This window comes from Maniola jurtina, chromosome 6, assembly GCF_905333055.1.
Source record: "Maniola jurtina chromosome 6, ilManJurt1.1, whole genome shotgun sequence".
In the NCBI taxonomy this organism is placed as follows: domain Eukaryota; kingdom Metazoa; phylum Arthropoda; class Insecta; order Lepidoptera; family Nymphalidae; genus Maniola; species Maniola jurtina.
In genome coordinates, this window is record NC_060034.1 from 11,902,177 (window position 1) to 11,927,429 (window position 25,253).

The 25,253-nt window shown below is 36.7% G+C and overlaps 3 protein-coding genes across 5 annotated transcripts in view; 1 reads left to right on the top strand and 2 right to left on the bottom strand.

Moving 5' to 3' along the window:
* LOC123866421 (heparan-alpha-glucosaminide N-acetyltransferase) overlaps positions 1-20,162 on the top strand; it is a 31,793-nt gene extending 11,631 nt beyond the window's left edge. The window contains exons 3-10 of the mRNA XM_045907981.1: positions 1,660-1,775; positions 10,650-10,806; positions 11,584-11,788; positions 15,383-15,550; positions 15,777-15,898; positions 16,333-16,502; positions 18,173-18,359; positions 18,628-20,162. Of these exons, the coding sequence (XP_045763937.1) occupies positions 1,660-1,775; positions 10,650-10,806; positions 11,584-11,788; positions 15,383-15,550; positions 15,777-15,898; positions 16,333-16,502; positions 18,173-18,359; positions 18,628-18,922 (1,420 nt within the window). The 3' untranslated portion in view covers positions 18,923-20,162. The remainder of the gene's footprint in view (positions 1-1,659; positions 1,776-10,649; positions 10,807-11,583; positions 11,789-15,382; positions 15,551-15,776; positions 15,899-16,332; positions 16,503-18,172; positions 18,360-18,627) is intronic.
* LOC123866424 (esterase FE4-like) lies at positions 7,661-9,856 on the bottom strand. Its single transcript, XM_045907986.1, has 3 exons — positions 9,641-9,856; positions 8,324-9,558; positions 7,661-7,907 (listed from the first exon to the last, which is right to left on the bottom strand). Exons 1-3 carry the CDS (start codon positions 9,824-9,826, stop codon positions 7,679-7,681), a joined length of 1,650 nt encoding a protein of 549 aa, XP_045763942.1. The 5' UTR covers positions 9,827-9,856; the 3' UTR covers positions 7,661-7,678.
* A 476-nt stretch (positions 20,163-20,638) lies between the features above and the next one.
* The window catches only part of LOC123866435 (cyclic AMP response element-binding protein A), a 126,570-nt gene continuing 121,955 nt past the window's right edge, over positions 20,639-25,253 (bottom strand). For all 3 annotated transcript variants that reach the window (XM_045908005.1, XM_045908004.1, XM_045908007.1), the window contains exon 7: positions 20,639-25,234. In XM_045908005.1, coding sequence (XP_045763961.1) covers positions 25,046-25,234 — 189 coding nt within the window. In that variant the 3' untranslated portion in view covers positions 20,639-25,045. The remainder of the gene's footprint in view (positions 25,235-25,253) is intronic.

A 25,253-nucleotide genomic window follows, 5' to 3' on the forward strand; every position in this document is an offset into this window, starting at 1 on the left:
TTATTATCATCTTTTACAAATGGCAAATCTTGTCTTATCGCGGAATCACTTCCCATATTATAAACTAGCTGATGCCCGCAGCTTCGCCCGCGTGGATTGGTCAGATCCCCTGCAGCATCAGGATTGAGGAGTTGGACTCCAAATTTTTTATGAAACAATGTCGCAAAGTTCCTCTATCGATTAAAAAAGAAATGACGCAAATCGGTTCAGAAATCTCGGAGATTTCGGTGTAGGTACATAGGTAGAAAAACACAACTCCCTTTTTGAAAGTCGGTTAAAAAAGTAGCCTATGTTACTCCCTGGTCAATTCTCTACTTGTCTGTGAAAATCCCGTCAAAATCGGTTCAGCCGTTCCCAAGATTAGCCTTTTCAAACAGACAGACAGACAGACAGACAAAAATTTTAAAAACGTGTGATTCAGTTATAGTATCGTTCAAATAACCATATGACCTTAATATGCGGTAGTTATTTTACAGACAGACACTCCAATTTTATTTATTAGTATAGATACAAAAGTGTACATATTATGTATTTGTTTTTCCTCCAATTGCACTGCAACGGAGCAACGAGACTACTGTTTGTCCCGAAAAACTTAAGTCATCAGCAAATTATATTTAATTTTTGATCCGTAATCGGATTTCCTAACGACTTTATTCCACTTTTTATTTCTGTGCTTGATCTGGACAAACTGAATCCTGGTATTTGAATTGCTGTATTAATTCAACGTTGATACAACTGAGTAATATCACTTATTTCCATTATATCTATAAGTACTCGGAGTAAACAAGACTACTTTACAGGAGTCACAGGGAGCTTTGACCGGTTACGTTGCTTCAGTGTGGGTTGACAGGTTTATATTAACCTTATGTACATGTATAATATCTGTAGTAGTACTGGCATAGAGATCTTTGATACTACTAAAGAAGTGCAAAGCTTATAAAATACTAGCTGATACCCGCGACTTCGTTCGCCTGGATGTAGGTTTTTTAAAATTCTCGTGGGAACTCTTTGATTTTCCGGGATAAAAAATAGCCTATGTGCCAGGGTATAATCTATCTCCATTCTAAATTTCAGCCCAATCCGTCCAGTCGTTTTTGCGTGAAGGAGTAACAAACATACACACACACACACACACACATACAAATTTCTCCTTTATAATAATAGTGTGATGCTAATAAAACTAAAATTTTAGAAATATAGGTAGACCGTACTAATTGATAGTCTAGTCTGATCGACGGATTAGGTACGATGAGATTACGATATTTATGATCTACTTGGAGGATAGATTACGCGTTGCAAAAGTTTAAATTACTAATATTATTATGTATTGAAGAAACCTATGAAACTGAGCTATACGCTGAGTATTTTTATTATACGCCCATACAAAATCCTTGTTTTTACCCAAGACATAAAGAGACGTCGCAATATTTTTTGTTATTGTTATTCATATTTCATACTACCATGTTGTTGTCTGTTTGCTTTAAATAAGGGCTAAATTTACAGCCTATGCTTTTAAAATGAGTGTCAATTACTATAACATGTAATTTTTTAATGTTAAGTCATTTAGCAAAGACCAGCGCATATTTATTTAAGTGGTTGGAGTTTGAAGATCGTTATCCTAACCTGTAAGAATTTTTCTAAGCACACTTTTGTTTGCAGAGGTTTACTATGTCAGTTGAGACCGAACCTGGGACAATTCGGCGTGTACACACTGAACGCGACCGGCGGGGGCTGCGACATACGGACCTCCAAGGAACCTGTCGATATTTATATGCGTGAGTTTTATTACACACGACGTACATATTTTGCCCACATATTTCATAATAAAAAAAAACCGGCCAAGTGCGAGTCAGACTCGCGCAACGAGCTTTCCTACTCGGGTATTTTTTCCGACGTAAAACAATGTGATCCTATGAGAGTTCCGTTTTTCATTTTGAGGTACGGAACTCTATCTATCGAATTTTTCACAATACATGGAATTCTAGCTTTTCATGCAAATCGTGGATTCGGGTTCCTATAGCGGTGTTTCCACTAAATATTGAGAGTTTTAGGGGTTATTCAAGGGATTGATAAACATTAGCGAATTAAAAAGCTTACAACAATCGGCTTTGATGAACCAGTGAACAGTTTTACATGAATTTTTTATCAAGCTTTGCATTTCCTCATAGAAACGTCCAATTTGGTACCTACCAACTTCATAGTTTTCATTTAACGAAAAACTACGGGAAGCCTCCCATCTATCTATTCTACTTTATTAACCCCCGAACCAAAAAGAGGGGTGTTATAAGTTTGACGTGTGTATCTGTGTATCTGTCTGTGGCATCGTAGCTCCTAAATTAATGAACTGATTTTAATTTAGTTTTTTTTTGTTTGAACGGTGGGGCTTGATCGAGAGTGTTCTTAGCTATAATCCAAGAAAATCGGAACCGATTATCGAATCGGAGCCGTTTGACAGTTATCAGGTCTTTTCTAGTTACAGTAACCTTCACTTGTCGGGGGTGTTATAAATTTTTAATTTACACCTTGAGCATATTGTCATGAAATTTTTTATGACAAAATACTATCACTGCAGCACAAGTCAATCAAAACATTATCGACGTGAACTCAAAATAGCTGACCCCGATAAAAATGAAAGAGATATGTTTGACAATAAAGTATATTTTCCTGCTTCATTGGAAATGGACAACCATGACACACTAACAATAATCGGTGTCCTTGTTTTTGAGCTGCGATATAAGCACCTGTTATTATCTTATACTAGTAAATCGCTCTTCTTTAAAGAGATTTAGCTGAAGGTTAGAGCATTCATTTGTAAAATGTTCATATAAAAATCACTATAAGTATTATTGTGCGGCCGTTTTAAGTATGGGTTCTTGACATCAATCAGTTTCATATAAGGTGTGTGATAGGCCACACAATATTATTTTGTACTAGCTGGTGCCCGCGACTTCGTCCGCGTAGATATATGTTTTTTTTAAATGTAGTAGGAACTCTCTAACTTTCCGGGGTAAGAAGTAGCCTGTGTGTTAATCCATAATCCATCTTCATTCTAAATTTCAGCCAAATCCGTCCAGTCGTTTTTGCGTGAAAGAGTAACAAACATACACACATACACATATACACACAAACTTTCGCATTTATAATATTAGTGTGATGTACCTAACTGATAGATGCCAAAAACGTATACTATAAACAGCCGCTCTGTAAGTACAAATTATTAAAAAAAACCGTCTTGACTTGTGTTTAAAGCTCTGATCTCAAAATATTGAAAAGTATTTTATTTAAGCTGTAAGACTAGCTAAAGTCTTTTTGATTTTTATCACTAGAATAGTATAAACTTATTTGCATCGTGGTATAAACATAGGACCACTTATGTCTCAAGAAATTGAAATTGAAAGATTTTTTTATTTAAAATTATTGTCTACATCATTGTACAGTAGAAGAATATATTGTGTAGAAGTAGCTAAATGGCTTCTTTTTCTTAGCTGTTGTCTTATCTGTTATTAGTATAATGTCTTAATTACTATCTTCCTCGGCCAGATTCCGATCGATTTCACTAGAGCTCAGCAATTATTAAGTTTTTCTCTTTATAAACCGGTCAGTGCTATAAACATAAATCTAAGTTTAAACTTGACAGTAATTTGTGCGGTTCGCTGTTTTGCAGATGATTTACTTTAATATTTAAGCTTCGATGAAGGTGAAACGTGTTGCTAAGTAGCTTGTTGATTTTAGATTGAAATTCGTAATTAAGAAATTAAAGGGATTTAACACACAGTATATCCTTTTTTATTCCGGTATAATAGCTGGTACAAGTTAGCCCTTGACTGCTATCTCACTTGTTGCTGCAGTCTACGATGGAAGCGGGCTAACTTGGAATGAATATGGAAGTTTCATTAAACCTATACCTCAGATCGGTTTCTAAGTGGCATCGTACCAGAACGCTAAATCGCTTGGCGCCACGGTTTTGCCGGGAGGCCACTAGCCACGGCCGAAGCCTCCCAAAGAATATGATATATTATATAGCATATACATGTATATAATATATTTATATATGTTTGTCTCCTGACTAATAGATTAATTAAATAACCGATTTTTTGAAATAACCGAACTTTTAAGAGAGCAATAAAAATTCTGAAACTTAATAAATTTTAAAACGTGGGAGGACAAAGGTCCTTTACAAGATTTTAAAACCTTAGGGTAAGCAGTGAATTCATGCCCTTCCACCTGCATGCCTCTGATCATAGAAATATTACAGAACTAGAAATACGGAGAAGTGCTCAATAGACGTGCGTGTTGTCTCAGCATTATTAAATTGGCCAATTTAATTCTAATTTCAATTTTCATCCACAGTTAAATTCTTGATCAGATGAAAACGATTATGTGCACGATACGCTTCTTGACCTAAAAAATAAATAACCTACTTAGTTACTTACAAGTTATAACCCTTCCTTTTGGCTTTGCCGTAGTCCGGTAAAGAGGAAAACGCTCACTGTTTGCATAAAATAACACATCAATGCCATTTTAATAACAGATTAAATGAAATGCCGTTTTAAGTTTGCTCAAGTTCACCAGAACAGTGTCATCCAGTCCAGCTGATGATTTGCCATACGACTTTGTGTTATACACCGTTATTTCTATATGCAAATTAATCCGGCCAAGGCATCTCAAATATAGCTCTGGCATATTATGTTGACCTTCGGTTGTATGAACTTACACAGCGGTTCATAAATAAGTCCTTTTGTTGGAGAGTTTTACAAAATTTGTTAGTTTCCTTATCAATAATAAAACTCTGCAAGAATACCCTTAATTCCTATAATTTCAATCCTAATTATGAATGTGAAATGATTGGGGAAGTCTGGCTAAAACTATCTGAAGTGAAAGCAGTTGGTTCAGCAGAATTTCACTGGATGTTTATCGCGACCAACTAAAAAGCAGATCACCGCTAAGATATGGAACGCCATTCCGGCATCAGTTTTCCCTTCCACTTTTAATATACCTTCAAGACAAGTAAAAACACATCTATGTAACCCTTATTTCGTAATAATTATAAATTGACATCCAGTCGCTGTTGCCGAACTCGGCAATGGAATCATCAATATACCTGCTTATGTGAAAGTTTGAACTTTGAAGGTTAGAATGTTAGTTAATCTTTCATGCCACAATGACTGAACCGATTTGGCTGAGGAATAGGGGATGGTTTATACTTTGAATTACCCTACTCAAATCAAAGAGTTCTTATATCCACGCGTACAAAGTCGCGGCCATCATCTAGTCAAATAAATCCAAATTGCCCCTGCTTGGAATCGAACCCGGGAACTCACCCCACTTTTATATTTATCAATAGCGCTAATAACATTCTCGTTCACACATGATTTACGCATAATCAATAGTAAGAAGGTTTTATTAAATGATGTTACAAACGGGTACCTAACTAGTACAAACGTATACTCCGAGTCTTTTCGCTTCATCTCCACAGAAAATAGCTGAAAAATCTTGTTGCATCGAGAAAATTAGATAAATTTTTCTCACAATATGACGTATAAATTATAGCTACCGTATTTACTGATGCGCGATGTGAATCAATGTATCACAAAAAATACCAATAGGTACCCACTTTCGAGTACTTGAATGGGTATTCCGCATAAATTGCATCAAGTCAAAGATGGATTGAGTCATGTTGCAAAAACGTTGGGTGCGTACAAAACAATAGGCGTGTTTTGTAAAAAGTGATTCCAATGTTAATGGTCTCCAGTCACGCGCTAAGGGTCGGAGAAAATTGTGAAAATCTGGCGGAACTAATGTCAAACATTAGATCATAGTGAAAGTACTTAGTAATTTATTTCTAGGTGACGAAATTGTTATAAAATCTTTTGGAGCTTCTCCAAAATGTGATGTCTACAGAATTCTAAAAATGGTATCTGATGTGTTCGATAACAGGGGCATCGTGTTATAATTTTTAGCTTACTCATATAAAAAATATTTCGAAATCACACAACTCAGCTTACAACTCCTGTACCTATGTAATACGGCTGTAAAAGCTCTCTATACCTACCACTTAATTATGAAGGAATGGGTTCTTATAACAAATTAGAATACTGTTATTTCTATGTACGGAATCAACTGCTAAACCTGCGAGTCTTACGGAATACACGAGATATACCTATTGTTCGTACCTATCTACTATTAATAGCTTCCAACTTCCTACAGGAAAAGGCGAACGCCGAACATCTAATCAATTAACAGGGCTCTCTCCGTCACTCGTTTCATACAATCGTAGTTCCAATTTCATTTGAATATTAAGCAACCAAAGTCTATGAAATTTTGCAGACATATTCTAGAAACTAATATCTGTGTCTGTGGTGTTTTAGATTTTTCTAAAAATATGTAGTTTTAAAATTACAGGGGCTCAAAGATTTGTATGAAAATTTTTAAGACCGCGTAACTTTGAAACCGAACATTTTAACAGAAATCTGGAAAACCATAGACATAGATATTAGTTTCTAGAATATGTCTGCAAAATTTCATGGACTTTGGTTGCTTAGTATTCAAATGAAATTGGAACTCGATTGTATGAAACGAGTGACGGAGGAGCCCTCTTAATTGATTTATATGGCTCTTTCGCTTGTGATCCAATTCAATTGTACAACTCTTCGAAAGAATCCAATAACATTTACAGAACAATGATCAATCCATACGGTTCATTGTCAATTGTACTTGGTATAGGTACTCGTAACTGATATCGCCATGTCACCATATTACGTTAAATTGGCTTACAGTTAGAGGGAGGTACGGGTCTCGTTGTCCTAAATCTTTTGTTCCGTCGACTTGGAATTATTTGATGAACATCATCCGTTAGATACGACCCAGAATACTAAGGAACGTTTAAGTGGCTCACATTTATTGAACTCATCACTTGAGGATGTTTTCATTAATTCTCATTTCGCTACAGACAACTTCTCATATGATGCAATGGTATGCGATGTAAATATAAGTTTTATAAGTTATAAGTTTTAGTTTTTTAAGACTTTGTTGTTGACCTCAAGGAGCCAACTCCTCAACCCTGATGCTGTAAGGAATTGCATTCTTAAATCCTGGTGATCCCTCGGGATTTTAAAAGGAGCATCCGTTTAAATGTTTTTACGTGGTACAGAAACACGTTGCATCCCGGGGACGGGTTATTACAGATAGGCTACTTTTGTCCTGGGAAATTAAAAGTTCCCACGGGACTTTTAGAAACCTAAATCTACGCGGGCGAAGCTGCGGGCATCAAGAGGACTCTCTCCGTCACTCATTCCATACAAACGTAGTTCCAATTTCATTTGAATATTAAGCAACCAAAGTCCATGAAATTTTGCAGACATATTCTAGAAACTAATATCTATGTCTGTGGTTTTCCAGATTTCTGTTAAAATATTCGGTTTCAAAGTTACGCGGTCTTAAAATTTTCATACAAATTTTTGAGCCCCTGTAATTTTAAAACTACATATTTTTAGAAAAATCTAAAACACCACAGACACAGATATTAGTTTCTAGAATATGTCTGCATAATTTTATGGACTTTGGTTGCTTAATATTCAAATGATATTGGAACTACGATTGTATGAAACGAGTGACGGAGAGAGCCCTGTTAATAAAACGGTCGACAACAATCAGTCAGTTTATTATACAAGCTCGTAAATTAGTTTGAGAGGCAATTAATTGTTGGTGAATTAATTAATTTACATTGCCGCAGAAGTTTGTTATATTTCCCGTAAGCTGAGTAGAAGAGGTCCCAAAATGCCATTCTGTCGTGGTTTATTCTACGCTCGAGGTGGATGTTGGAGTCGATCACAATGTATGGTCGGGCATCGGTAGTAACTGGGCTCCATATTACCGGCAATAATTCGCTTTTCCGTGGTGTGGGATTCCTAAAACAAATAAAAAATCAATCAGTTTAAACATAAATGGGCTGATGTTACAAAACGCATTTGGCACATAGTAACGTTATTCAAGGATCTTCACTGCATTAATAGTGAATAGACAAAACACCCTTTGTTATTTATGAAAAAAGCATAAAAAATCGGTTCAGAAATCACGGAAATATGAAGAAAAATCGACCCAAAAAAAATGCAGTGAAAAGAACCTCTCCCTTTTAAAAATCGCTCATAAATATTCCATTATCATCATCGTCAGCCTGTGGACTTCTACTATTGGACTGCCTTTCCTAATGAACGACACGGACACCTCAGTCTTCATCATCAGTCACATATATCCCACCCTACAATTTTCAATAATAAAATTGAAATATCTTAGTAAAAATGTGTGAAACTTAAAAGTTTATTACCCAAATTTTATGAAATTGCTCCACATCGTTGTTATACGATCACTTATTAATTGATTGTTGTCATTCGTTTCAACTTTAGTATTTAGCATTTGGAACAAGAAAGGTAATTCTTCTGAATTTCCAGCACCTGTTTCTTGTTCATTTTCGACGAAACCAAACTCGTACTCATAAACTGGATTTGCATTCTCGGTTAGCAACTTAGTGATTGTTCTCTGAACAGGATGGTTATACACTATATCGGAATCAAACCTTTCCAAATTCGATTCTACTAGTTTTGAAACGGGATCATCACCAATGTAGAAGCGTTTTATAATTCTAACAGCTTCTTCTAATTGTTCTTCATCTAAATTAAAATTATTTCTTATCACTGCGTCAAATGGGTCGCCTTTGAAGTAATCATCGCCATAAATGCTTGACAACTTTAAGTTTTCTCGACTCGTGTGTCCAATTAAAATGGGTGTATTACGCACTTTTCTCTGATTAGTCAACGAATATGGGTCATTTTCAACAAAATTATCGATTCCACTAAAAGATTTTTCTCTGCAAGGTTTCAGTTGCAAATTCAGATCCACTGCAGCAGCAGTAACTAAATCGTGAGACGCTTGTGTAAGGAAACTCAAAGCTTCATCATTATTAGTTGTATTCAAACCTAAGTATCTGGCAATTTTGATTGCTGCGTCTACATCAGCCTCAACAAACGTTCCAACATTTTGAGGAGTACCACTCTGTGCTATTACTTTGTGAAATACTTTTTGTTTGTCGGAATATAGATGCAGCAAAGCAGACGTTGCGCCCGCTCCTTGGCCAGCTATCGTTATGTTATAAGGGTTACCACCAAATGATGCGATATTTTTTCTAATCCATTGTAAGGCTTCATACTGATCTTTTAATCCTTGATTACCTGGCACAGCTGGAATATCAAGGCACATAAAACCGTAAGGTCCCAAACGATAGTTGATAGTAACCACTACAATGCCCTGTTTTACGAAATTGTCTGGACCGTATTCACCACCAAAGCCCACACCAAAGTCACCTCCGTGTATCCATACTAATACTGGCAGTGGATTTTGTGAGCTTGCAACTATCGGTGAGTATATGTTTAGTCGTAGGCAATCCAAAACTTCAGTTCCCAGGGACAAAACGTTGGGATCATGAATAGTTAATTGGGGACACTTGACTTGTCCGTAGTAAGCGTTATACACATTTATCCCGAAACCTGGATGGGGTTGCGCGGGCTGAAAATACAATATGATAATGTATTAATCACACGTGAAAAATACCAGTTGAGGGCTCACTTTATTAGAATAAAAATCTTACGCCAAAAGGGTTATTGACATCCACTAGAGCGTATGGTATGCCTAAAAACGATGAGTAACTTCCATCACTTGATTTCGTACCTCTCACCAGTCCCTGTCCTATTATTACAAGTGGATCTATTCTATTATTATATATACAGGTAACACTAAATATTAAATATAAAATGTAAAATAAAGTAACTTTCATTTTTAAAGAGCCATGAGATTACAAGCAATACTGGGCAAGTGCCACTTTCGTGGACAACTTCAAGAATGCGCTATCTACAAAGAATTTTATGATAAATAGTCAGATGAACTTATCTGTCATACACAAGATCGATTTTCATCTCGTTATCAAAAGAACTGATGATTGTTGTAAGTAGATACTCTTGTGATGATTACAAAGGTATCGTCACTGATAGTCAAACGTGATAAGCAGACTTTATTGATACTATTGAAAATTACATAGCCAAAGGTCTCAAGTCTCAATTACTACTCCTTAAAACAACCCGTGATATAAACTCTGTCCTTTGATAGATGTCGTTAAGTAATTGTTGCCGCAATCGATGCACGTCCATATACTCCATAGCATAGATCTCTTGACGCCTGAAGGGAATTCCACACCACACGGTCTTGTGCCGCTTGTGTCTACGCATTGATGTTATCTGTTCTTAGTTCATTCGTCATTATCATCAACAGCCAACATGCATCCACTGTTGGACATTGACCTTTTTAAGTAACGTCAAAGTAGTCCTGGTTCATTAATTGAATTTGATTTCTAGTAACAGGAATCACAACCAAGTAGTTGCTATCATTTTTACAGGAAGTCATACTAACTTTTGAGGAGCTAGAAATATGTACTTATTCGATAAATGCTGTTCACCAGTTGATACGCTGTGGTGATGGTGAAACTATATCCAAGCTCACGTTCTCACGCACCAGGTCAAGGCACTAAGGGAGTAGGCATTTCTCTGCTTATTCATTTGCTTCTCCCTAAAAACCATAAATTTATTTCGTGTCATTGGTTTCAGCTCTACTCCTCCTGCTGGGAGTGCTGATTGGGGCATGGGTGCTATACGGAGTGCTGAAGCTCATCATGTCCAGAGTGAGGCGTTCAGCCAAACTGCGCTATGGAGACAAGGAGCTAGCTATACAACAGAGACTACGAGCTTTGGACACATTCAGAGGGTAAGTTCATAGTAAAGTCATGTCAAAAAACCTTATGCTATTGCGTTTAAACATCCTGATACCAGAATGTCCAGTATAAATACGTGTATAAGTACTTATATCATAGGTAATTTGAAATACTGATACACCTAAGTTTGCTTAGGAAATCCTAGGATCTTACTCACATTCTTCGTTAAAATTCGTTTTAATAGTTGATTAGTTTAGCATATAGAACATATTTCACAGAATACCTACTAACTATTACGGAAGTAGATGTAATTATTTTGTAAAAATTACCTAACTCCGCTGTCGTAGCGACAGCGGAGTTAGGTAATTTTTACTAATAGTTAATATAAGTTAATAATAATTAGTTAATTTTTATTGCGATCTAAAACCTACATAGATACTTAGTAGACACAACTGACTAGACTGACTTAGATGACTAACCTCCGGCGATCTCCCTAGAGAACCTCAAGAGAGATCGCACCAGCCGCAGTGAAAGAGAATTCATAGCCACGATCACTTTGGCAAGGGTAAAAGATTGATAAGAATATCTACGGTACCTAGCTTAGAAGTTACGTTTTCATATTGATAACCTTTTAGTAATTTTGTATGTAAGTACGTATTGCCGTCCAATTTTATCGCTAATTCACTACGGCAAGACTGTTCGTCGGCATGTCACAATTCACATTCAACATTTCTTTGAACAAAATCGGCATGTTGTTGGTGTAGCATGGTGCGCTAGCCTGAACCAGTTCTGTCTGATATGAAAATAGAATGACTTTTTTCTCTCCTCAGGATTGCAATAGTGTTCATGATATTCGTAAACGACGGAGCCGGCGGGTATTGGTGGATGGAGCACGCCACTTGGAACGGCTTAGCTGCGGGAGACCTGGTCTTCCCGGCCTTCCTGTGGATCATGGGGGTCTGCATCCCACTCTCGGTCAAAAGCGCCTTCGCTAAAGGCGTGCCGAGGTGGAAGATTGTTCTACATATTATCAGGGTAAGTTTTTGTGGCTAGTCAGCATCCGAGCTACTTTTGGTAATTAGTTTGGAGTTTTGGGCCAAAAAGCTCTAGGCTCGAAACTTTTGGCTAATACCGCAATACTGCATAGGTAAGCTTTTTAATTTGCGCTCCTCCCTCGCGTGCGAGTCATGGCGTAAAATCCCGTGATAGTCCCGAAACAACTATCCAAACTATTGTTTCTTGCCGGTCATCGTCGGCGAAGAGCATCATCGTCATCATTAACATCGTCAACCGATATAAGTCCACTGCTGGACATAGGTCTCTTGTAGGGACTCCTGCACGCCATGGTCTTGCTCCACAGGCAGAACGGGCTAATCTAAGTAACTTATCAGGTTAATCTATACCTATTATAATATTAGGTACTTATAAGATTTTTGTACTTAGTATACTAAGTACTAAACCTTGATTGCTTATTACGGAACATTTAATAAAAAAAACTCTAGAAAACCTATTTCGCAGTAATATACCGGACACATCAATTAAAAGCCAACAATTTTTCGAAACTACACAAAGCAGCAATTTATCAAATAAAATTCTAATTAAACTTTTCAATAGATGCTAAATTAACAAACACAATCAATGAGCATATGAAATAACCTATACCTAACAATTTTGTTTGATCCAATCAATAGGGTAGATGCAATTTCAAATTTAAATCATTTATTTGGGTAAGTAGGCATAAACCATACACTTTTTGATTTGTCAGTTGTGGTATTTGTAGGTAATGGTGATATCCTCGTATGTTTTAAGTTTTACGTAATTAATTACGCCAATCCAAACGCGCCCATGTCTGAGAAGCCGACAACAAAATCAAAATATTACGCAGAATACTGACGTGGACTGACGATATTCACGGGCTGCCGCGTTTATGTAATGAACTGGTTCTGAAAGGTTAACCGACTCGTCTACCCTTATATTGTAAACAAAATAAGCAGTTGAACCAGTCCGCAAACCTCGTCCCGTTTGCGTTTATGTAATGCTAGCGGTTGCTATCCACTTACTGCGGTGAACTCCGGTAATGAGTTATCTCAAACTTCTCTTATAATATCATCGGTTTGAAAGTAGGTACCTACCTGTACACTTTCTAGGAAACGGTAACGTTTACCAGGAAATTGGAGTGAAAATTTTGTAATCATCAGTTTACAGTCATGTTGCAAAAAAATCAATGGTAGAAAATTTCTCATCACAGTGAAATTATCTGTGATCACAACCTATTAAATTTAAAAATATTGACTTCTCAATTAATACTCTATGTAGATTTTAAGTATATCTTTTATAATATAAAATGCTCTAAATATTATACACGTGAAATAACACTTTAGTGATTATAGTCAATCTCTCTTTAGGAATCCCGTGGGAATTCTTTGATTTTCCGGGATGAAAAGTAGCCTATGTACTTCCCTGGGATATAAGTTAACTCTGTACCAAATTTCGTCAGAATCGATTTAACTGATGGGCCATTAAAAGGTAGCAGACAGACAGACAAACACACTTTCACAATAGGGATCAAAATATGGGCATCGGAAGCTTGTTTTAAAGTTTCATTTAAAAAATAGAAATTCAATGCAAATGAAGTTAATAGTTACGATTTAGTTTATTCATATTCTTTCATCTCTTTTGTGGTTTAGGTAACTAGGTTGCTACCTACCTACCTAAAATAGTACTAAAATAGTAGTAAAATACTACTATAATACTACTAATAATACTACTAGTAGTATTATTACTACTAATAGTACTAATAATACTACTAGTAGTATTCAAGTCGAATAATCGTAGAATAAGTAAGTACATTATAAAATTTCGTCAACCTATTTAAATTCCGAATTCACAATCGAATGTCTCACGCAAGTACGTGTGTTTCATATAGCGAGCGATTTCAACTTTTCGCAACACATTATTATTTCATTGGAAATTCTGCGCTTGCGTGCATATTATCGTGCACTCTCACAACTACCCTCGGTGATTATGAAGCGATTACTTCGCATCGCCTCTCATCCATTACATTATTTGCTGTTGAAGTTAGAGATGGTATGTGATTACTTTCTTCAATGTATGACTTACATAGGTGATTTGGAGACTGCTGCGGCGGATGTGAATGACGCTCATCGATAGTGACCTAGTGAAATGAGTGGTCTTGCCTTGGTTTAGTTTTGTTTGGATAAACACTGGTAAAGAAGGCTGCTCTGGTTATTTTAGACTGACGGTGTTAAAATAAGTAGACTGTAGACATGTATTGATTTGCAGCTCGTTTCAATGTGCGGGACTACAAATTACTATAATATGGCATAATCCTGTAAATCGAATCTTTTTTTTTTGAACAGAGCAACCTCCGAGTTTCTTGCTGGATCTTCTTGGTAGGAACGGCATCGATGCGATTAGATACCTATTCTCGCCGTTGCATTTTAATTGTAACTAGCTGTGCCCGCGACTTCGTTCGCGTGGAATAGTGACTTTTCGCGCTTTATATAGCCACGGACGCTCAGGCGCGAGGCGCCGTGATTCTTTAAATTGACATAACTTTTTTATTTATGAACCGATTGACATGAAATAAACACTAAATCCTAAGTGAAGCTTACTACAATATATTAGTGAAAACCGTATCTAAATCGAATAAGCCGTTTCTGAGATTAGCGTGCACAAACACACAGACAAACAGACAAACAGACAAAAAAAAAAATTAATTACAATTTCGGGTTCGGCATCGATATAATAACAACCCCTGCTACTTTTTTTTTATATATTTCCATTGTACAGACACCACTTTTCTACAATTTTATTATATGTATACTTAGATAATTAAATTTTTTATTAAAAAAATGTAATAATTTTCAAACTTGTTAGATTTCCCTTCGTGATTTTTCACATGCGATATATCTGGATGAAGGTTTTGGCCGTGGCTAGTTATTACCCTACTGGCAAAGCCATGTCGCCAAGCGATTAAGCGTTCCAGTACGATGCCGTGTATAAACCAAAGGAACCAAGAAACCAAATCCATTCCGGGTTTAATAAACTGCTAATTCCAAATTAGCTCGCATCTATAGACTGCATTATGACTTACCACCAGATGAGATTGCAGTCAAGGGCTACCTGATCTATTACATATAATAAAATTGTAGAAAAGTGGTGTCTGTACAATGGAAATATATAAAAAAAAGTAGCAGGGGTTGTTATTATATCGATGCCGAACCCGAAATTGTAATTAATTTTTTTTGTCTGTTTGTCTGTTTGTCTGTTTGTCTGTGTGTTTGTGCACGCTAATCTCAGAAACGGCTTATTCGATTTAGATACGGTTTTCACTAATATATTGTAGTAAGCTTCACTTAGGATTTAGTGTTTATTTCATGTCAATCGGTTCATAAATAAAAAAGTTATGTCAATTTAAAGAATCACGGCGCCTCGCGCCTGAGCGTCCGTGGCTATATAAAGCGCGAAAAGTCACTATACCACGCGAACGAAGTCGCGGGCACAGCTAGTATCTGAATAAAATAAATTAAAAATACTCAATAAAAAATGATCCATCTTTATTATGTAGTGTCAAACAAATCATTTACGGGACTGTTTTGTTTCCAGCGTTCATTCATGATGTTCCTGCTGGGCATAAGCATGAACACAATCTACGGGTCGAACATGCTCGGCGAGCTGCGAATATTCGGCGTGCTGCAGCGGCTGGCTGTGTCGTACCTCGTCGCTGCCGGCTTCTACGCCCTCACCGCGCCCAAGTATTATACGCCGCCGAGGGTGAGTAATGAGTATCATATTATTATTTGGTCAAACTGGCTTAAACTGGGAGTAGGTACGCAGGGATACATCGCAATTTGTTGATAATGTCAAGTATTAGGGCTATGGTGACGTAAATCAAAGAAAAACAGGGCTACTTTAGGGCTACGCACGTCCAAGCCTCGACGTTTTGTTAGAAGTTCCCTGAGTCGTGAACTGTTCCCTTACGGAGATATGCTGTTTCCAGGGTGCATGTGGCCAAGCTCTGAAAGATGTTCTGTCGTGCGCGTGGTGCTGGGTGCTGGCCGGCGTGCTGATCGCGGTGCACAGCGCCATCACCTTCATCATACACGACCCTGACTGTCCCACGTGAGTATTGGTCCAATGCCCTTCATGCTTTTACAGTAATCTATTCTTTGACGCAATATATAATTTCCTATCCTCTTTTTTTCAATTCTGTGATGCAATCTCCTATCCTGTTTTTGTTATCAATTGTTGAAACTGAAAAAGACTGAAAACCTATTAAATTTTTCATATTTTATAAAAACTAGTCATAATGAAGATATTCATTTTGTACCTACATTTTATGTTTTCTTTTTTGTAACTTGTGTTTTGTGGTGCAATGTTGTATATACATACATAATAATATGAATTTCGATTCCTTAAAGACAAAAATGCTATAAAACACTACAGTGATTTTGAAAATAGAATGTGGACGCATTAAGGATGACGGAACCAATATAAGATCGCAACGCACGTCATAAGTATACCTAGGTTGTTAAATAGTGGTTTTTTTTTTTCAGCGGATACTTAGGTCCTGGCGGTAAACATGACGAGTGGGTGGCGCCGGAGTGCAGCGGCGGGGCGTCGGGCTACATCGACCGCCTGCTGCTGGGCGAGAGTCATCTCTATCAACACAGTGACGCAAGAAACGTTTACGGTGGACCACCGACGGACCCAGAGGGATTGTTAGGTACATATTAGTTCATTATGTCTATGCCATCGGCCGATAGTAGAAGTACCTACATAAGCCGAAGTCGATGACAGTTCCTCTTAGGTAGGTACATTTAAAAAATTCAGATACGGTTAACTTAAAGCTAGCCAAGTTTACTGCATTCTGTTGGTAATTGATGATGGAGTCTAAGACGGAAGCGGGCTAACCTGGAAGGTTGCTCGATTGCTCGGTTATCGATTCGTCATCGATCTACGACCGATAGGTGTGAGGATGAATGGATCAAACGATCGTCAAGAACGCGAGCGGTTGGTGGATCGAATATCGATAGTCGAATATGAATCGAGGTTCGATCTCAGGCACGAACCTTCTTTTCGAAATTATGTGCATTATAAGCAATTTTATTTAACGGTGAAAAAACATCGTGATGAAACCTGCATATTTGAGAGCTCTTCATAATGATCTTAAAGATGTGTGAAATCTGTTAATCCGCACTTGGCCAGCGTGGTAGACTTTAGCAAACTCCTTCTCATTCTGAGAGAAGTTATGATAATTATGTAACACAATATAATAACAGTAGGTATAAAAGTTCAGTAGGTAAGTGTTATGGTAACGAGAAGGCCGATTCATTTAGGTTGTTTACTTTTCCTCCACGCTTCGGAAAACACATGTTTTTCCGTTGAGCACGATATTATATAGGTACGTTGATATTACTACAAATGTTTTGACTTATAGACCAGTCAATTTAGCCTCTGAAGCCGAACTTAGTCGCGGCACTTTCATTTTTTAATATGTTGTTTGGTTATATGTTGTCAAACAACATATTAAAAAATAAAAGTGCCACGACTAAGTTCGGCTTCAGAGGCTAAATTGACTGGCCTATGGTCGTTCTTATTTTACCTACTAATTTTTGATTTTATACATAAGAGGTATTTAACTGTTCGATTTCTTGGATTGCTCAGATTTAGAAAAGATAAAGATTCCAGTTGAAACCAGTAAAATGCAGGTCTAAGTGAAAATTCAAAGCATAACCGACTTGCGCATTTAATTTTTAAATGTTGATACTATCTCCATCACTTATTCTATCGAGATAATTGCGATAAGAAAATTGTCAAGATTCTCAGACGACATTTCCTTAGATAAATATCGGCGCATTTCATAAGTGAAATATGACCTCGGTAACGTCTCCTTATACCACACCCAATGATCTTACGAGTACTTAGATACAAGCAATTTTGGCAGTCTCTCTTATTTTATTTCGATTTGATAGTTAAGATTGCCTTATAATTTTCCAAGTCTCGATTTTTATATTGGTTCATCATGATCAACCCAGCGCCGACCCACTACTTAGAACGAGTGTTCCTCTCAGAATATTGGTAAAATCTATTTTTCCTATCTGACTTAGGTGTACCTACCTACAAGGTAAATAAATAGCTTTTCACTGAAATGCATAAGTACCTATAAAGAGGCGCACTAAACGCGGCCCATAGGACATTGTTACCGTGAGCTGACAATGAAATTACAAATACGAGTGAAAGAAAACCTAACTCCAAAAGACCTTAAAGCGCCCGGCTACTCAGAAAAGCGCGAACTTATGCGTTTTTACGAGGTTTCTGCGATTCGATTATATATTATAAATCAACTAAGGAAAACTTAAGTTATAGGTATCTAACTTCTTTCCTTATTTCCAGGTTGCCTGACCTCAGCAGTGCAAGCTCTGTTGGGCGTGCAAGCAGGAGCGACAGTGTTGCTGCAGCGGTCACACAAGGCGCGCGTGTCCCGCTGGCTGGCCTGGGCCCTCGTCTTCGCGCTGGCTGGGGCCTTACTCGCTGGCTTCTCGAGGGAGCATGGCGTGGTGCCTATTAACAAGAACCTTTGGTAAATATCCTTGTGGTGCTGCAATATTCACATAAATTTCATTTTACTGACCATTGTCTATCTACTTCATCATCATCAACAGATCTCCGGCGCACTTCAAGGTAAAGGTCTCTTCTCAGAATGAATAGCTTTTAACCATTTCGTCCAGTTACAGCCACCTTCCTTAGGTCATCGGTCTAGTGGGCTAAAAGTCGCCCTACACTGCGCTTACCGTTACGCGGCGGTCTCCAAGAAAATTATGTGAAGAAAAATTTTCCTTCTTTTGCAGGTCCATGTCTTTCGTTCTAGTAACAACAGCGGTTTGCCTGGCGCTACTCAGCATCTGCTACACATTCACGGACGCGTGGCGCCTGTGGGACGGAGGACCCTTCAGGGCTCCAGGGCTCAACGCTATCGCGCTGTACATCGGCCACTCCGTGTGCGCACATCTATTCCCCTTCCACTGGAGAGTGCCAGATATGAGGACGCACGGGATACGCCTGGTCGAAGCGGTGTGGGGAACAGCGTTGTGGGTTATTATTGCTCATATTATGGCGAAGAAGAAAGTTTTTATCTCACTCTGAGTTATAGTTATCCCGGGTGAGAGCGGGGCTGTTGGCGTGAATAGTAAACTCTTGAGATATTTAAGAAATTGCAAGAAAGACGCTCGGGTGTCTCCTGATCAACAGCGAATGCCAAAGGGCATTGGACAAAATGAGCAAACAGACGCGCCCGCTCCTCGCTCCACTGTCAGATGGACCACAGCCTTATAACTTCTGTTGCTTTAATACTGAGTAACCACGCGCGTACATACTACATGTTTTGAACTATTCAAGGTTTCTTTATTATGTTGTGGGTACAGTGACTGTATAAGTTAATACATTCATACATGTTTTAAAGTGGGGATGGCAACGTTATTTACAATGTAGCATTGCTAAATTATAAAGCTTGCTCGCCGAGCATGTATGTACTTGCGTCGGGACCCAGCCAAACACTGCCAGGATAAGGTGCTACTATTCGTCCAAGATTTTAATGTCCTAAACTAATCCTGTTGGCGTCTATTTAAGGGGATTTGACATTTAATTGTGGCATATCCAAATTATCTAATTCGTAAGTTAGCTGGTGCTCTTATTTTGGTGCCTTAGTTTAGTACAACGGCTTACAAAGTTATTTAAAACTTTTAAAGTCATTCACAGTAGAGCAATACAAAACTGCGTGACTTAAAAATTGCATAACTGTTTTGTAATGTCTATGTATATAATATTTTTTACTGTACGAAATATACAATTAATTTGAAATGACGTGATTTGAGGAAAAAATGTAAGTATTGTCCTAATTTCATTTTTAAAAATTGCAACACGAAATTTAGCTGTTAAATGTGACTCTTCGGAAGACAGAGACGACAAAATGTGTAATTTTAGTTCTATGTTGTTGGGTTGACATTGTAGATATTTACAAGTTTTAGATTTTAATTTAAAAGAAAAAGTATTTTTAAATTAATCACAAAATGACAACCCTAGTTTAGATTTTTAACTATAAAAATATATATACAATAGAGTATATATTGCGACACACACAGTAAATAATTTTACACAAAAAAAGACTGAAAGTTATTAAAAAAAGTCGACCTAATTAAGTCTAAGAAAAAAAAATTATAACTAGCGAAATGCAACTTTTGTGCAAAATACGTAAATTGCTTATTTATAAATCTTCTACAATAATTATTATTATTGTATTGGTAAAGATCTAGTCTAAATTAAATATTTTATACTTTTCAACTATAAATTTATTATACTTAATTTGTAGAATGTAAAAATATTAAAGCGTGCTATTAATAAAAATAGTGATTTTTAGTGCCTAGGTACTTTGTTTTTTTTATCCTATTTCTTTGAATTCAGTAGGTATATTTCTTTGAATTCAGTAGGTATTCCCGAGACGAGAGGCCCGGTTTCCACCAAACCGAAGGGGCGAGATGTTTTCAGTCGACCAATCAAATTTTAAAAGATGACGTGATTATTTGTTCACGTTATAAACTGATTGGTCAACTGAATACATCTTGTCTCTGCACAGCTTCCGCGCTAACCCGATGCGGGCGAACGCGGGTGACGTGCGTTCCCCCGTCTCAGACCCCGATTGCTATCTCAACCTGTCACGGACTATAGGTACTATGATAGGTATGTACCTACTTTTGACATGACAATAGAGCAAATATGGCGAGTCCTTTGTCAAAATTAACGCACTATATGTACTTACTTCAATTAGGTATTTTTAGTTGAAAGACCGAAATAAAACAACCGATATAAAATATCCGACGCTTTATTAGCTCAAAGGTGACAGTAGAATCCGCAATGTCATTGGAAAATAAAATAAAACAAATGATTCAACAAATCTTGACTCAAATTAACAGTGAATAGTTTTATAACAAATAAAACTACCCATAAAATTACTTCAATATTAACAAAACCACACGGCCTAACAGTGTCTATTGGACTGAGGACTTTATCAGCGTTTTTGTAGCATCCATTCGGGAATATGACTCCAAAATATTGCCTCATTATATATTATATTATGTCTGCACTCAACGGCATGATTATACCATAGACATCGTACGAAATTTATAAGTAAAAAAAACACTCGATGAATAAGACAGAAGGTACGGTACATAAGTAGAAGAGATCTTCAAACGTGACCCGTAGTTTTAAATTTTCAATTTAGTTACCTAAATATTATATAGGTATTTCTTTTTTACATGATATAAATATAATATCATTGTCTGCAATATACCAACGTATAGCATAGCATAGGTAAGATCATAATCAAGCGAAAATTTGCTATCGATGAAAAAGAAAATGAAACACTGGCATTATTAATTTTATCTATCAATATTTTGTTCATATAAATATTAAACTTACAAATGCTAGTGTTTCAAAACATTATTGCATTTGTCAATTTTTATAGTTTTTTTATATTGTTTATACATTTATTAAATATTAAGTATTATAGTTTCTTAGTTCGAATAGATGCTACGATATTTATCACCCAGTGTGCGGGGCCCTCATACTTAGTGTATGTATATTTGTTTGGCATTTCATTTACAATAATAATTGTCTATCGTATATCGATTCACAAGAACGCGAACTGATAACATAAATTGATAAGTTAAATATATCGACTAATTTTAGTAAATTTATGTATAAGTCGTTTTCAATTAAAATCACTCTTTTGTAGACGGTAAATGCCATAATAGGAATTAAAATACATTAATATAAAAGTTAAATATTTTCTTCATTATATCTTTTTAAATATAGACCATTCTTTTAAACCACAACACATTATTCTACGTTCGATAAATCGATACCTAGTACATTATGGTAAAATCAATAACTGATAGGCAGGCACGCTTTGCTGTTTCCATGATTCAACTTTACAGTTACGCTAACTTATACAGCTAACCTAATATACATAACTTACGACAGACACATAAAACAGTGTTTATATATAATATACATATTTCTAAAATTTTATTAGAAAAAATCTCTTAAAATATATCTCAATAAATTCTTTTAAAAATCCCACTTTCGTGCAGGGAGCGATATATGATAATATATTTAGCGCAGTATAAATATATTTATTATTCTCTTACGTCTAAATAGGAAGAACTTCTAAAAATGTAAAAAGAGAACATAGTAATTGCACACATAGTACATAAATACTAACACGAATATAATATGCCGATTCAATGAGATGTATAAAAATATTCAAACATTAGATGTCATATGTCGCCGAAATTTTCCCGAAGTCAAAAAGATACTGAAAATAAATAAAGTCTTAACACGAAATTAAGTAGAAATAATGGAAAGTTTTAAAGAGTACCTATAGAATTAATTTAATTAAATGATCCAATTTTTTTATCCAATATGCAATTTCGGGAGAAATTCGGCAAATATTTATCTCAACAACTAAGTAGGTATAATAAATTATGCTTTACAATATTTTTTTTAATATGAGACATTATAAATACAATTTTAACAGGTATGGTTTGTACAGAGATTTAAGATACGTTAAATATCAGCATAAGTACTCGAGCTCACTTTAAGTCACTCATCTCTAAAAGGAAAAATGGAATGTTTAGTACAAAAGAATGTTAGTTCACAAAGATGGCCGCTGTCACAAAAATTAATTAACTTTGCATTTAAATCTGGCAAGACCGTAAACAATTCAAATAAACTGCTTTTAGAGATTCTATACATAAACTATTTAAGTAATGGACTCCTAAATCAAAGGCGCTTAGAATATAAAAAGTGATATCATTATTTTGTCATATAGTAAATTGTATAGTGTTAGTTACGTTATTTTCATCGAAGGCATGCCATTATTAATTTGTACTCGTCTATCCATAGAGCGCAATTAACTTGAAGTGAATACAGCTATCTTTTCATTCCGAGGGCCTCCACAAAGAGACCTCGACCTGATTCTACGAGACTAGACATTACCGAAAAACATTTTTCAATCAAATCGGTTTCATTAGGTCCGTTATTAGATGCGTATAACTAAACGTTATTTATCTAAATACATGATAAAATCTCTAGGACGATACACATTTCGCTATAAATGCAAATTCATGGAATTCAATATTAACAGATAAGACTCGCGCATTGCGATCGTCTTAAATAATTATTATTATGCTACTAAGATTCCCGACAACACCACAGTCGAGATGATACGGCTCGCAACTCATTTAGGTATTTCGGTCACTAAATAGTCATTATGGAGAAAACTCGACAGTTTCACCGCATGCCTATTAACCACTGTTTTAAATCACAACAATCGATATAAAATTATAAGACCAATAACAGTAGCATGATCAATAGAGCTCTAGAAAATTATTATGAAGAAAGCGAAACGCTCGCCACAGCAGCGGCGATGCGCGGCTTTGAGCCGAGCGTCCAGTAGGAGCGGTCGGAATGCGTCCTACCGCACAATCCAAATCTGGATTTGCCCAATGGACGCAAAGCATTAGGTAACAATTATAATTCCTTAACCTAATTGCACATTTTAATAAAAACACGCACGAATCAAAACTTAAATTAATATGCCGTTTGGCATTTTTTTTAAAATATATTACGAGATTTCAAACAACACGCGTAAACACCTAGCGACATTTATCTAAGACCCAGTAGTGTTCCCTGTCATCGAGTCAGCTGAGCGTGGTCGAGGACGAGCTGAGTTGTAATAAAAATAAATATCTAATGTGGCACTCGAGCGTTAGTATACCTAAAACCAAAATGTAGGTATAGCATGTCATATCCAGCACCACAGAGTAACGATTTACTAACAATACAATGAGCAACCATTCAAACTAACAGTCCTTTGGATACCAACGCAACGGGTCGTGGTAAAATGTAAAGTTACATCCAAAATATACAATCGACAAAATATACACTCCTTTGTCAGGGACATCATCGTTGTCACTGTTCGCTTCACATATAAATACTAGGAACTGTGAGAATTCATTCCTACCAGTTCTCACAGCCGTTTAAGTTTTCTTTCTGCAGTTGTCCAACCACTAGAACCGGCTATAATACTGTTAGTAGGTCTAATTTTGAAGACTGTTGAGTTTAAGTTACTCTTGAATAAAATAAAGTTACAAAATCCAAACTAAGTATTTCTAAACAATCATCCTTCGCTGAGAACTAGATAATTTAAACATTTTTGAAAATGATATTCATTTGTTAAGTTTGATTACTAAAGTTGCCGGTTCTAAGGTGACTAGAGTGATTTAGTTACGTATATTAAAGATAGGGGCTCCTTAGTGCTTTACGCACTGCATAGACGCTTCGTACCCTAAAGATATAAAGTAAACGGCACTGATCTCGAGGCATTGGATACTTCTATCTAGTATCTAGTATAGTTTCTACTAATGTTTTCTGTATATATGTTTGTGTGTGCAATAAAGTTTTCCAAATAAATACTTGCGCATATGTACATACTCTTGCTCCATAAAGAATTGGTGTGTGCGCGGTAGACTGTAAGAAGACACACGGTACCCGGGAAGCAGAGTTTGACGTGACATAGCAGCCAATCAATCAAGTATACTGCGCCATTTGCATCCCTGGTGCACTTTCAACTTGTGTATAGGTACTAATGCGTCTTGGTAGATGCCGAAGCAATGCATGCGTCTACGCATATTATTCATTTATATTAAAGTTGCCCGTGTTGCGACACAAGCGAGGGAGAGGATGCGAGAGAGTGCGTGCACCACATGGTAATACATGCGCTATTACCAGCGACCATGAGGTATGCGCACAGGCATACATCTGGGCAGTTAGCGAATGCTTCTAACGCAAGTAGTTGAAAGCGCAGTGTAGTTAGACCTATTAAGATCTAAAATATGAGTTCTGCGCATTCAAAGTCATGCTTTTAGTTTCATTAGTACTGACTACAATGTATAACGTTGGCTTGCAGTATTAGTTCTAAGCAACCCTCGACTATATTTCCACTTCTGTATTTGTACTATGTGTGTTTGCTCTGCGTTTATACGCACCAAGGAACCCCCACCTTTAACAGTAGTATCGTCAATAGCGATCATCCATAGCAGAGCGAGGCCGAGTGACGTCAGAAAGTCTGCCCGTTGGGATGTATCCTGCAGATTTAAGTCCCTGTGCAAGTGAGAAGTGGCGTCAAGCGAGTCGCTTCACTTGAGGCCGTCACTTTCGAGCGCTCCTGGTGACGAGCGCCTGCAAAGCTGCTAGTTGGCTCAGAAGATTCGCATTCGTCTGCTCCAGGGAATCTACCCTTTTCCTGTAGTCTGAATTCTCTGACGCTAATATTTCTACTTTCCTCTCTAATTGGTCCATGTATTCCTTCTTCTTGCGTCTGCTTTCTTGTGCTGATATCTGTGGATAACGAAAAGAG

Excerpts from the sequence above, each read along its gene's own strand:
- LOC123866424 (XM_045907986.1), bottom strand. The coding sequence starts at position 9,826 with ATGAAAGTTACTTTATTTTACATTTTATATTTAATATTTAGTGTTACC. Across the intron at positions 9,559-9,640 it reads ATGTCAATAACCCTTTTGGC|CCCGCGCAACCCCATCCAGG; the intron begins GTAAGATTTTTA and ends TTGTATTTTCAG. Across the intron at positions 7,908-8,323 it reads AGCAATTTCATAAAATTTGG|GAATCCCACACCACGGAAAA; the intron begins GTAATAAACTTT and ends TATTTGTTTTAG.